The 13459-nt window shown below is 58.5% G+C and overlaps 1 protein-coding gene across 6 annotated transcripts in view; it reads right to left on the reverse strand.

The window, feature by feature from the left end:
* SHANK1 (SH3 and multiple ankyrin repeat domains 1) overlaps positions 1–13459 on the reverse strand; it is a 47097-nt gene that overhangs the window by 26951 nt on the left and 6687 nt on the right. For 3 of the 6 annotated variants that reach the window (XM_084961291.1, XM_084961290.1, XM_084961294.1), the window contains exons 7-15: positions 13185–13352; positions 12301–12417; positions 7194–7271; positions 6864–6930; positions 6267–6597; positions 4929–5122; positions 1144–1257; positions 859–934; positions 372–398 (exon numbers count right to left, since the gene is read on the reverse strand). In XM_084961291.1, coding sequence (XP_084817417.1) covers positions 372–398; positions 859–934; positions 1144–1257; positions 4929–5122; positions 6267–6597; positions 6864–6930; positions 7194–7271; positions 12301–12417; positions 13185–13352 — 1172 coding nt within the window. Of the gene's footprint in view, positions 1–371; positions 399–858; positions 935–1143; positions 1258–4928; positions 5123–6266; positions 6598–6863; positions 6931–7193; positions 7272–12300; positions 12418–13184; positions 13353–13459 lie in introns of those variants that run through there. The other 3 variants (XM_084961293.1, XM_084961292.1, XM_084961295.1) reach the window with 2 other exon arrangements.

Consider the following 13459-nt stretch of genomic DNA (forward strand, 5'->3'; position numbering starts at 1 on the left):
ATTGTCAGACACACAGATGCAGGGAAATAGATGTGCAGAGCCAGCCGCACGTATTAGCCACAATCATGCACCCCAAAGTGACGGCTACCAATGCACCCATCTCTACAGAGCCGGACAGACCCTCTCATGGTCACGGGCATATGCACAGGGCTATACATCTCGGGGGCCCCCATTCACACATGCACACAGACACGGGTCATGAGCACCTGCAGCGACACACAGGCAAGAACACACTCAAGGACGCTTGCCTGTTTAGACCTTCACGCGGGGAGGGGGAGGACTTCAGCTTTGTTCGTGCACACACACGTCCATACAGCCCCAGGCACCCCTTCCTTCCCATTCCTGACCCCCTCCCCCCCCTCCCCTCTCACCTCCCTGGGCCAATCCCATCCATCAAACTTCCGAAGCAAGTCAGCCAGCAGCCAGGGAGGGGAAAGGCGTCAGTGTGCCTTCTCCCCACCCCCACCCGGGCCCCGGCTGGCTGTGCCCGCCCCTCCCCCCACGCCGGCTGCCAGGCGCGGGATGCATACAACTGCTGCACGGGGACTGCACAGAGATGCAGCACATGGAGGAGACCGAGCTCCCCAGCCTCCCAGGCATCCCCCCCCGCCCCCCGCCCCCTGCCCCAATCCACTTCGGGGGTCTCTGGCTACCCCAGAGCTGGGCAGTCTCAGCGGCTGCCAAGGACGGTTTGGGAGTGGGCTGTGGGGTCTGAAACAAACTCTACCTCCCCCCACCCCTGGATCCAACTTTAGAGGGAGCAGATGAGAAAGCGGGAGGAGCTCAGGGATGGGAAAAATATTTAGAAAGTGGAGTGTAAGGGAGGTGGGGGTGGCCCGAGGGTGTGAGGACATTTACCTTGGGGCATCAAAGCTGTCGTAGGAGCCCACGGTATAATGCCGGAAGAGCCTCTTTGCCTTGTCACTTCGGCTTTCTGTGGGGGATTGCGGGGGAGGGGAGTGGACGATAAAGGACAACCTTGGACTTTCACTCTAGAAACCAGGGGCCAGCCCCCGGGGTCCTAGCCCAAGCCTTTCCATTTACCTCCCAGCACCCTGCCCCCAGGGGGAAGGGGGAAAGGAAGGAATCTGAGAACCCGAGCGAGCGAGCGTAAGCTGGGGACAAGTTGGGGCCCGTTGTTACCTTGCTTTGCCTCCTGGGAGCGATTGGCCACCTCTTCCAGGCAGTCGGAAGGGAACCAGCCGACTCTACCTTTGACCTGGCCTTCCCAGAAGCCTCCTTCCCCGATGCTAAGCACTGGATGGGGAGTGGGGGAGACACAGAGACATTTCATTTCCGCACTGCCCACCTGCCCAGTCCCCAAACCTGATGCACAGCCTTTCCGTAATTCTTAGCACCTAGCATGGAATCTGGCCCAAGGGCACCCTTAAGAAACATCCATGGGAAGGGGGAGGGGGGAGGAAAAGAAGCAGTCATGTCACTTCTGCACACTGGTTTCCCAGACCCCGTGGGGACATCAAGGGACAGTGGGAGGAGTTCTCATCCTGGCGCAGCGGAAATGAATCCGACTAGGAACCATGAGGTTCCAGGTTCAACCCCGGGCCTCGCTCAGTGGGTTAAGGATCTGGCGTTGCCGTGAGCTGTGGTGTGGTCACAGACATGGCTTGGATCCCGAGTTGCTGTGTCTGTGGTGTAGGCCGGCAACTGTAGCTCCGATTAGACCCCTAGCCTGGGAACCTCCATATGATGTGGGTGCGGCCCTAAAAAGACAGGAAAAAAAAAAAAAAAAAGACACTGGGAAAAAGAACAGGTTTGGACATGTCCACAACCAGCTCTCATCTTCCCTGGTAACTGGTCACAACTCAAGTTGTTCCATGAGGGAGTTCCCTTCGTGGCTCAGCAGTTAAAGAACCTGACTAGGATCCATGAGGATGTAGGCCTCACTCACTGGGTTAAGGATCCGGCGTTGCTGTGAGCTGTGGTGTAGGTTGCAGACGTGGCTCGGATCCCATGTTGCTGTGGCTGTGGTGTAGGATGGTGGCTACAGCTCCAATTCGACCCCTAGCCTGGGAACCTCCATATGCCTCAGGTGCAGCTCTAAAAAGAAAAAAAAAAAAAGCTTGTCCCATGACTCCATGAAACCTCCTAGGTCAAGTTCCACACCCCCATCACTGCCCCTGCCGCCTCGAGCGGTCTCTTTTGTCTCTTAATCTCTGTCTTCTGTTCCCAGAGCCCTCCTTCCATCTCTCTCTGCTTCCCCTGATCTAGAAGGAAGAGCGGAATCATCTCTTTCCTTCTCTCCACTGCTGGTTACTGGAGGCCCCTTCCTGCCGTCCCCACCCCTTAGCCATCAAGCACACACCGCCCGTCCACAGAGATGGATGGCAGGGACAGCTAGTGTTTCTCCAGCTCGCACTTGGGGCCACGATCCTCGGGGGCGGTGGGGGGGGTGCTCATTAGCCCCATTTTACTGATGGGGGAACTGAGGCTCAGAGAGCCAAGGTCATTTGCTCAAGGTTTTTTGGGTTTGCTGGGGTTTTTTTGTCTTTTTAGGGCTGCACCCATGGCATATGGAAGTTCCCAGACTTGGGGTCGACTGGAGCTGCACCTGCTGGCCACAGCCACAGCCACAGCCATGCCAGATCGGAGCTATATCTGCAAGCTACCCCACAGCTCATGGCAACGCCGGATCCTTAACCCACGGAGTGAGGCCAGGAATTGAACCCACATCCTTAAGGATACTAGTCAAGTTCATCACCCCTGAGCCACAACGGGAAGTCCTGCTCAAGGTTTTGCAGCCTGCGATCAGCAGAGCCTGGACTTGAACTCAGCTCTGGGCTTTTAGCGCAGGTCTTGCTACCTCTCGGTTCCAGCACTTTGCCGCTGCCGTTTCTGATGACGACAATGACGACCAGCTGTAACAAGCACACAGTCGTCCACCTGTCCAGCCTTTTTCAGGGCTCTGTCCCCATTCAGTTCTTCCCATCCTTTACTCACTCGATCCTTACCCCTTCCCAGGAGATAACGACCAATTTCCCCTTTTATAGATGAAGCTGAAGCTAGAAGGGAAATATCTCTTGCCCAGGGCTGCCCCAAGCCACGTGAGGATTAGGACTGCGGCCATCAGATGCTCTTCCCTGCACAAACCACCTCCGCTGAGAGCATCTGGGGAACCAAATCGAGGAGATGCTCGAGGCCGAGGAAGAGAGCAGGAGATGGGATGTCCAGGGCCCCGGGTTCTCGGCCGGCGCTGGCACATGGTGGCCTCGGAACCATTAGTCATTCATCAAACAAACATGCATTTAGTGCCGGTCATGAATCAGATACCAGGCACTGGGTAGAGCTACTGGGAACAGTGAATGTGGTTCCCGCCCTGGCAGAGCTTCCAGACTGGCAGCCATTGGAGGCCCAACTCTACAGGTAACCCCCCGCCCCGACCGGAAACTGAGGTTGGTGCTTGGGGGAAACGGGGCATTAGAGAAAAGCCAGATGGGCGTATATAAATCTGATGGCAAAGGGGTCCGGGAAGGTGTCCCACAGGATGTGGCATATAGGCTGAGACCGAAGGATGCTGGGAGTGGAGGAGCAGCGAGAGGGAGGAAAGGTTTTCCAGGAAGAAGGAACAGCATGTGCAAAGGGCTTGGGATGGAAAAGGAGGCGGGGCATTTGGGGGATGGGGAGAAGGATGGGCTCTTCACCCTGAGGGTGAAGAGGAGGGGCCTGCGGGCCAGGCTCTGGCACTTGGTCTTCATCCTGCGAGCAGAGGGAACCTGCTACCCCATCGGGCAAAGTTCAGTGACATCATGGGTGTGGCTGTGACTGAGGAAACGAAGCGTCTTTTAATGAAAGGGGAGGATGTGAAAAGAGGGCAGTGCCTGGAATCGCTGGGCCATTAAACTGGGCCTTGGTGACACATGACCTTGCCTTCAGGAACACGGGTGATAGGGAGACAGACTGCAAAACAGATGCAGTTACACAACCTGCCTGACATGCTCACCTCTGCGCTCTCTTCGAAGCCCGCTTACACCCCATCTCCTATGGGAGCAACCCCCCCACCCCCAGCTTCCCCAGCACCTGGGGTCTCTCTCCTCTAAGTGCCTGTAGTGGGGGCCGCTTGCAATAACGACGGCTGGCACTTATACGTGAATCACTGCTTTAAGGGCTTTCCATGAACCGACTCATTTCATTCTCACGAGGGTCCCATGGTACAGAGAAGAAACTGAAGCCCAGAGACGTCACTAGGCTGAGGTCACCCCGCTAGGAAGCGGCAGTACCGGGACTGGAACCCGGGCAGCCTGGCTCTCAACCGCTACACTACTCTGCTCCCCCGCAGCCTGGAGCTGGGCAAAGAATTCCTCCCTCCGCCTGGAATTAACTACCACATCTGCAGGGAGCTTCCTGTCCCCAAAGTGCCATTCTGTCCAAGAACAGGTGTCTGCGGCCCTGCAAAGTTTGCACGCGGGGACACTGGCCTGCTTTTCCAGAGAAAGACAGGGAAACTGAAAGAGAGGCAACCCCTCATGATGGCAGGGACTGTTCAGGGCGCCCTCGGCATGGCCCCGGCTCCACACAGCCCGGGGTTCCACCCAGTTCTCGGATGAGAACACCTGGCAGAGGTAGGACGTGAAATCCAGGCGGCTTGGCCTCACACTCCAGCGGGAAAGACCTCGGGCTGGGGCTGGGGGACCTCAGGCAGGTCACTTCCCCAGCTGAGGCTGTGCTCCCTCATCTGTGCTGTAGGTTCCTGATCCCCGCCCCCCCACCCGCCCCGCCGCCAGAAGGGTGACCAGGAGAGAGACGGGACCTCGCTACCCTTGATGCTTCTCTGCACTGGAGAGGGCATCTGGGGCTCCCTGCGGTCCTGGGACGTCCTGGGCGCTGCAGAACTGGGTGTCACTGCTGGGCCCCTCCCTGAGCCCAACTCCCCGACTCCCCCCCCTTGGCCGCAGCCCAGCCTGGCCTCGTACCTTTGATCTTCTCGCCTTTGCTCAGGGAGATCTCGCCCTCGGCTTGGGCCTGGTAGGACTTGACAGCCATGAAGGAGCGTCCGGGGACCGCTGAGTAGAGCTTCCTGCGTCTCCCGCGGCTGCCCAGGGAGCCCCCAGGGCCCCCGGGGCCCCCTGTGCCCCCAGCTGGGCCTTCCCGGGGTGTCCCGCTGGAGCTGCATACACAGAGGGTGTGAGAGGCAGGGGAGCGCAGAGGGAGGGGGCGCTTCTGGGAGAACAGGGGTCCTTGGGTGGGGGGAGATGGAGCATCAGGGTGGGGGAGGGGTTCTGATTGCATCTTCCGGCTCTGGCGTCCTGGGGGAGGAGGGCATCTGGGGGCTCCGCCTGCCCGCCGGTTGCTGCTGCCCCCCCCCACCCCCCGCCAGCCCCCTTTCCTGCCTCCTGGCTTCCGGCTCTGCCCCCTCCCACGATCCTGCACACTCCGCCTGATTCAGCTTCCTGGAGCTGAGCTCTGACTGTGTCATCCCTGGCTCACGAGCCTTCAGCGACTCCCAGCTTCCTCCTGGGTCGGGGCCAACTCCTCTGCCCGCCATTCCCAGCCCGCCACGGCTGTCCTCCTCCCTCCCACGTCCTCGGGTCCTGCTGGCCGGCGGCAGCCCCCTTTCTTACCCTCCCAGAGCCAGCCTGGCCTTTTTTCTCCCAGAATGCCCCCTGCCCATCCTTCCCTTGCCTCCAGCGGCATCTCCAGGCTTGGAAACCCCGCCCCCACCCCCTCGCCCATCCCCCCTCTGTTGGGCTGCCTCTCACCTGGCCCAGTCTTTCTGCCTGTCCTTGGGGGCTGTAACCAATATTTCTTTGGGGTACCCCACCCCCAGGCCCCTGGCATGGAGCAGGTGCCCAGCTAAACTTTAGTGTACGGGGACACGGGTGCAGGACCATGGTTTACGATGTCCTCATTTCCTCAGTGGTCTGAGGTTGGGACCAGTGAGCTGATTGGATGGGGGGCCCAGTGAGCTGAATGGATGGATGGGGGGGCCAGTGAGCTGGATGGATGGATGGGGGGACCAGTAAGCTGATAGAGAGGGGGGAACCAGTGAGCTGGATGGAGTGAACTGGATGGATGGGGGGGGGCAGTGAGCTGGATAGACTGGAGGTGGGGGACCAGTGAGCTGGATGGCCGGTGGGGGGACCAGTGAGCGGCATAGACTGGGGGGGTGGCGTGAGCTGGGTGGACGGGGGCGGCCAGCCATCCTGAGGACAACAGGTAGGCAGCTGGGCTGGCCTGGAGGCGGCTGTGGCTCTGAGGAGGGGGTTCTATTGGGATCGGGGTCACAGGACCAGGGCTGAACCCTCCCCTACCTGGGCCGTCCACGGGGCTGCCTCTTTGCCTCCTCAGGGTGCCTCCCGCGGGATGGGGAGCGGGCCCGGGCACCTCGGGGGCTGCTGGCACTTCGGAGGGTCCCAGTGCTGAGCTTGGTGCTGGGGGCTGAGGGCTGCGACTGGCCCTGGGGCCCTGAGGTAGGGCCGGGGGCCCCGGTAGACGAGGTTCCCGGGGCGGCGAACACCATCCAGTCAGGCAGGGCCATGCTGGTATCACTGTTGGCCCGCAGCAGCGCGGGGGGCACCGTCAGCCCTGCGCCTGGGGGTCCCCGTCGCCGAGCTGCATACTTGGGGGACTCCTGGAAGGGCACTGAGGGGGCACAGTAGTGGGGAGCAGAGAAGGTGGGGGAGGCATGCAGGCAAGAGACATGGGGGAGAGGCAGGAGGGGAGGAAGAAAGAGATGAGAAAGAACAGGGGACCTGGAACCACAGCCCTCCCTGTGCTCCAATGGTCCTGGTCCTCTAAGGTTCTCCCATCCCATCCTGGCCCCCAAGTCGAGTCCGCTGACTGCCCAGTCCCACCGTGCACCGCCAGGACCTCAGCTCCCCCCTTAGCCCCAGCTCCCACTTGCTCACCCACGTCCTGCTCTCGATGGTTGCGGATCAACTCCCCCAGTTCAAAGTTCCCAGCGATCACTGCCACCTGGAGGAAGGGCAGGGGGACGCAGGCAGGACAGAGAGAGAGAGAAGGAGAGAAAGAAGAGGGAGAGAGAGAAAAGCAGGAAACACTAGGAGGTCTGTAGCCAGCCGCCCCCGGCCTCCCGCAAACCTTCACCCCAGCAACTCCGCCCTCCCTCCTCCCCTAGACCACCTGCGTCCCTCCCAGCACCCCAAATGGTCCCCCCTTTCTTATCCCCTCTGTGTTCTTCAGCCCCCTTCCCCCAACCAACCCCGACAGCCCCAGACCTGGAAGGGGGTCTGTCCGCTGTTATTCTTCACATCTTTGTTGGCCCCTCGATAGAGGAGGATCCGAGCACACGTCTCCTAAGAAGGATGGTCAGTGGCCCGGGGTGAAGGGGAAAACAACCAAACAGTTAAGGTCACTATGAGTGGACACAGACACTGTCCTCAGAACTTCAGGAAGCACCCGATGGACACCTGTCCCGCCCAGGACAGCAGACGCTCGCCCTTTCAAGGTGGCTGGTCCAAACTGCGTGCAAAATACACACTGAATTTCAAGGACTTGGAACGAACAAAAGTAATTTAAATATCTCTAACCATTTTTATATTGATCACATGTGGATAGTTTGGATACACGGGGTCAAGGAAAATATGCTGCTGAAATCAATGTCACCAGTTAGAGCTTGCGGCAATGCTGGATCCTTAACCCACTGAGCGAGGCCAGGGACCGAACCTGCGTCCTCATGCATAATAGTCGGGTTCTTAACCCCCTGAGCCACAAAGGGAACTCCTTTTTTTTTTTTAATGGCTCCTGGGACATTTACATGTGTGAACAATTAAAATAAAATGAAATTGCATGTGTGACTGGGGTTATATTCTATTGGACGGCAGGAGCCTAAACCAGGGTTTTCCTGTCTTCAGCATTGCTGGCACTTGGGTCCGGGCCGTTCTTGGCCTCGGGGGTCTATCCTGCGCACGGCAGGACGTGGTGCAACATTCCTGGACTCGACCACTAGATGTCAGTAGCGCTCCCCTCCCCAGGCCTGACAACCAATAATGTTTGCAGACTTGGGCAAATGACCACTAGGGGGCCGAAGCGTGCGGGTCGAGAGCCGCCAATGTAAACCTCCGGGAGGGCTCCTCAGGCTGCATACCAGGTATTCAGCACTTTAGAGGCAGTAGCTCCCCAAGCATCACCCACCAATTCCAGAAGATGGAGATTACTGCACCCATTTCACAGATGAGGGAACTGAGGCTCCAAAAGGAGCTCAAGCTGATATTGATCGGCCCTCAGATTCGAACCCAACCCAGGCTGGTCTGACTCCTTGCTTTTTAGGGCTGCACCTGTGGCATATGGAAGTTCCCACGCTAGGAGTTGAATCAGAGCTACAGCTGCCGGCCTACATCACAGCCACAGCAATGAGGGCTCCAAGCCCTGTCTGCAACATATATCACAACTCGCCACAACGTGGGATCCACAACCCACTGAGTGAGGCCAGGGATCGAACCCACATCCTCATGGACATTAGTTGGGTCCATAACCTGCTGAGCCACAGCAGGAAATCCCCCGAACCTTTGCTCTTAATCACACGCTCTGCTAGACCCAGAATTCCTGTGGCAGTGGGGGTAAGGTTGCCATCAGCATCCAGACCAATTTCTTACCAATGTCATTCTCTGGGTCAGACCTCAAGTCCTTGCTCTGGCTCAGGAGACTCCTGCTGATCTGCCTGCCCTGCCACCCCCTCCTCCAGTCTCACCAGCTTCAGCTTCTTCCACCTTTTTGCTCCCCATATTCCAGCCACACTGGCCTCCTCCTTCCTCTGACGGGCAGGCTCCTGCCCCAGGGCCTTTGCACCTGCTGCCCCCCTCTGCTTGGAATTCTCTGCCCCTAGATTGCTGCATGGCTCAGTGGCATGATTCTTCAGGAAGGGCCTCTCTGACTACTCTGTTGAAAATAACCCCTTGTCCTACTCCCAGTTTTATTTTTATGATACCTGCTATGTGCCAGGTATTTTTCTAAGCCAGAATGAACTCATTTTCCTCCTCACTCTGACTCCCTGAAATTACATTTCTATCTAGCATCTCTCCCCCACTGCCTTGTCCATTTCAGAGAGACATGGTTTTGTCTGTGCCCCCCCCCATCTGGAAGAATGCCTGGCCCCTAAGAGTTGTTCCATAAACAGGCGCCAGATAAAGTCCTCCACTTTTGTCTTCTTGGCCTGGCCAAACCCAGCCTGGCCCCCAGCTCAGCTCCAGCCCCGATTCCCCAGGTGCTAATTCAACCAGCAGTCACCAAGCTTCTCCTCAGTCTCACCCTCTTCATGTGACAAACCCTTCAAGGATGCTTGTTTGGGTCCACCCTGCAGGACAGGCTCAGAGAGGGCAAATCCATAGCCAAGGTCACCCAGTCAGTCAATGAGGCAGCTAGGACTCAAACCAAGCCTTCTAAGCCGAATGTTCTAATGTCCACCTCTCTTCCTCGAAAGCACAGTTCAGTTGCCTGAGGGAACCACTTGGACAGCAAAGTCGTCCTGGTTCTTTCTCGGGGTATGTTTGTGAGCACAAGCATGTGTCTCTGCACGCGCATGCTGCCACCACAACTAGCCTAAGTCTCCTAACGCTCTGCGTGTTTCCGCAGATCTGCCTGACCCCCCACCACCTTGGACAGGTCCAGAGCGTTTTTTTTTTTTTTCTGTCTTTTTAGGGCCACACCCACAACACGTGGAGGTTCCCAGGCCAGGGGCCGATTAGGAGCTACAGCTGCCGGCCTACACCACAGCCACGGCCACGCGGGATCTGAGCCACGTCTGCGACCTACACCACTGCCCACGGCAACGCCGGCTCCTTAACCTGCTGAATGAGGCCAGAGATCGAACCCACATCCTCGTGGATGCTAAGTCGGGTTCGTTAACCACTGAGCCACAATTAGAACTCCGCCCAAAACATCTTTTTCAGCTCACCCAGCCAATTCCGTCCGCTTCTAGAGAACTTCGTGTTTACTGGTGCGCTAGCAGTTCTCTCACTGTTCTGCCACGATGTGTTTACACATCTGCCTCTTCACCAGACGGTGAACCCCCCCCCCCACCCTCCCGAGGGCCGGAGCCTCGCCGGGTCTGTTTCATCTCGCATCCAGGCATACAGTAGGCGCTCACGAAACGTGCGTGGAAAGGATGAGGATGGAGGAGGAGGAGCTGAGTAGCTCAAAACTCATTCGTTCAGGCCATTCATTCCCGCACGGAGTCATTCAACCGATCTCGAAGCAGACACCTGGTGAGGGTTCTGAGCTGGGCGCCGGGCATGGCCTCGGGGATCGGCATGGCACCTGACCCATCATTCATTCATTCGCGCCACTCATTCCTTCAGCAGAGGTGCCTCTAAGCCTACTACAGGCTGGGGCCTCGGGACAGAGCGATCATCAGACTTAGGCCCCACCCTTGAGGAGCTTGTGGCCTGGACGTAAGCTTGACCTTCACCGCCAGAGGCGACAAGGGCCTGCCAGGTCTGTCACTGGCTCTGGGCACTGAGATGCTTACGGCCTGGGAGGGAAGTCGAGGGGAGAGAAAGCAGAAAAAGAACACGCGTTCAGCAAGCATCCATTCGCCAAGCACCGTGCCGAGAGCAAGGCGAACTCTCACCCCCGGATCCTCTGCAAAGTAAGGTGTTCCTGACCCGCAGATGAGCAAGAGGAAGCTCAAGGGGAAGAGACAGCGGCCCATCTGACCCACTCAGAGTAACTGGTCCCAGTCGCTAAGTGAATACTACATTTTCCCCATTCAAATTACTGGTGGGGAGTTCCCTTAGTGGCGCAGTGGTTAACGAATCCGACTAGGAACCATGAGGTTGTGGGTTCGGTCCCTGCCCTTGCTCAGTGGGTTAATGATCCGGCGTTGCCATGAGCTGTGGTGTAGGTTGCAGACGCGGCTCGGATCCCGCGTTGCTGTGGCTCTGGCGTAGGCCAGCAGCTACAGCTCAGATTCGACCCCTAGCCTGGGAACCTCCATACGCCGCGGGAGCGGCCCAAGAAATAGCAAAAAGACAAAAAACAAATTACTGGTGGGGCGTGTGTCTCCTGATCGGATCCTGATTGATGAGGTTAGTGATAATTATTATTATTATAGCTGCCTTCTGGGAATGAGCACTGAATATGCATGATCTTTCATCCCCTTGCATCAGCTGACATTATTCCCGTTTCAGAAAGCGGGACGGAGCCTCAGAGAGGGGCCGGGACTTGTTTGGGGCGCGCAAGGCCCCATGGAACCGGGAAATCAGAACACAAGGCCTGTGTCAGGGAGCGCGCGAGAGAGACAGACACTCTGGGGAGGGGAAGTGCCGGCGCTGCGCTGGTTCAGTTTGACAAACACTCGGTTCTGCCTCTGCGGGCGCCGAGCAGACTGCTTGCTGCCACAAGGCAGCACGTGGCTACCTGCCACATCCTGGCACGGCAAGTTCCAATGAGGCAGAAGGGGCTGGGGCTGTTCTGGAAGACTTCCTGGAGGAGGAGGGAAGGGGCTGACGGATCAGCCTCTGTGTGCCAGGCTCTGTCCTCCTAAGTGCTCACGGCAATGCTCCCAGGGGACACTGGGGCTCTGGAGGCTGGAGGGGCCGGGGGGCAGGTGTGTGTGTGGAGGGACCCAGAATGGCCTGGTGCACAGGTGGCAAGGTTGCCGAGGTCATCAAGCTAAAAGCCGCATCCCTTGCCAACCCAACTGGCCATGACCGCACAGCGCGAGTGGGTCCATGAGATCCCCGTGCCCCCGGCAGCTCCTCGCTGTTCACCTCCACCTGGAACTCCTGAACTGGGGACCAGCGCCCCAGCCCTGAATAGCTACGGTGTGCAACACACCCTTGTCCCTTTGGGGGCTGTGGTTTGGCCTTTGCCCTGTCCCCTGCAGTGGATGTTCCACTGGCGCCTGGATGGAGCCCCACGAGAAACCGGATGCTCAGAGCCTCTTGCATTTCCAGTAACAATCCTGACGGCTTCCCCTGTGGGTTTTTGCACAGGCTATGCCCTCTGCCTGGAACTTCCTTTCTCCGCTCTTCCACTCGGCCACCTCCTGCTCACCTCAGTGCGAAACTGTACGCCCTCCAGGGTGCCACCTCCATCCCCACCCCAAGGCCAAGCCCAGACTTGAGCTCCCATAGGTACCTGGATTCCCTGTGCCCTTCCTCTGAGCCCTGGAGACCGTAAGGGAAGGGCGTGGCCCCTGAAGGGAGGGCTGTCTGTCTCGAACACTACCCTGTCCTCAGCACCCAGCTCTAACACACAAGGATGCTGCTCAGGCAACATCTGCTGAAGGAATGGATAGATGGATGAGATGGTGAAAGAGCAGAGGCTGCCGGGAGGCTGGAGTGAGGAGGAGGAGGGTGTGGGGCGGCCGCGCGCTGGACAGACCTTGTTGTAGAGGGCGCAGATGTGCAGGGCTGTGTTCCCTGAGGCGTTCTGGGCTCCGGGCTCTGCCCCGTAGAAGAGCAGGTGTTCCAGGTGCTGAGAGTGGCCCCGCTGGCAGGCCTGCGGGGAACGGGGGTCGAGGGGGCCCATCAGACCCTGCTGACCAAGGCCTCTGTCTGCATCTGTCACCTCCAGGTCAGGGAGCCCTGCCTCCACCTTCCTTCCTTCTTTCAACCCCTGTTCCTGCTTAGGGAGCCACGCTGTCAGCTTCACGAGTCATTCCAAGGCCCAGATCTCTGGGTGTCTCCTCCTCCAGCCTTAGCCCCTAACCCTAACCCCAACCCTAACCCTAACCCCAAACCCAAGCCTAACCCCAACCCCAACCCTAACCCCAACCCCAATCCCAACCCTAACCCCAACCCCAATCCTAACCCCAACCCCAAACCCAACCCCAACCATAATCCCAATCCTAACCCCAATCCCAACCCCAACCCCAACCATAATCCCAACCTTAACCCCAACCCCAACCCTAACCCCAACCCCAACCGTAATCCCAACCCTAACCCCAACCCCAATCCCAATCCTAACCCCAACCCCAACCTACCCCCAACCCCAATCCCAACCCTAACCTTAACCCTAACTCGAACCCTGATCCTCATCTCAGGGACCAAGGTTGCCAAGTCCCGCCCCGTACCTCCTCAGGGGCCTGGTGTTTACACCCTCATCTTTTCCCCTTTGAGGACCATGCTGCTTTTACCCCCACTCTCTGTGAGGACCCCAGCATCTGGATCCCTAGCCCCTTGGACCAGGGTCCCAGATACCTGCCCCTCTCAGGGTCCGGGCACTGCCCAGGCTGTCCCCCGCCCCTCCTGGCCGATCGGAAGCACCTGGTGGATCTCCTGCCAGCCGTTCTCATCAGCTATGCCCAGCTGGGCCCTGTTGTACAGAAGCAGCTCACAGCAGCGGGGGTCACCCCCCACCATAGCCGTATGGAACAGAGGGGTCAGGCCCCGGCGGTCCTTGTAGTTGGGGGAGCCTCCAAGGTCCAGGAGTGCCTGGGATGGGGAAAAAAAAAAGATGATCGTCACATCAGTCCCAGCTCATTCAGAAGGGCCAGTGGGCCAGGGAGTCCTGGGTGACTCGCACTGGCCAATGCCAGACC

This window comes from Sus scrofa, chromosome 6, assembly GCF_054392235.1.
Source record: "Sus scrofa isolate SSC_HxYL_T2T_F1_AM1 chromosome 6, Sscrofa_HxYL_maternal_Yorkshire_Landrace_v2.0, whole genome shotgun sequence".
In the NCBI taxonomy this organism is placed as follows: Eukaryota; Metazoa; Chordata; class Mammalia; order Artiodactyla; family Suidae; genus Sus; species Sus scrofa.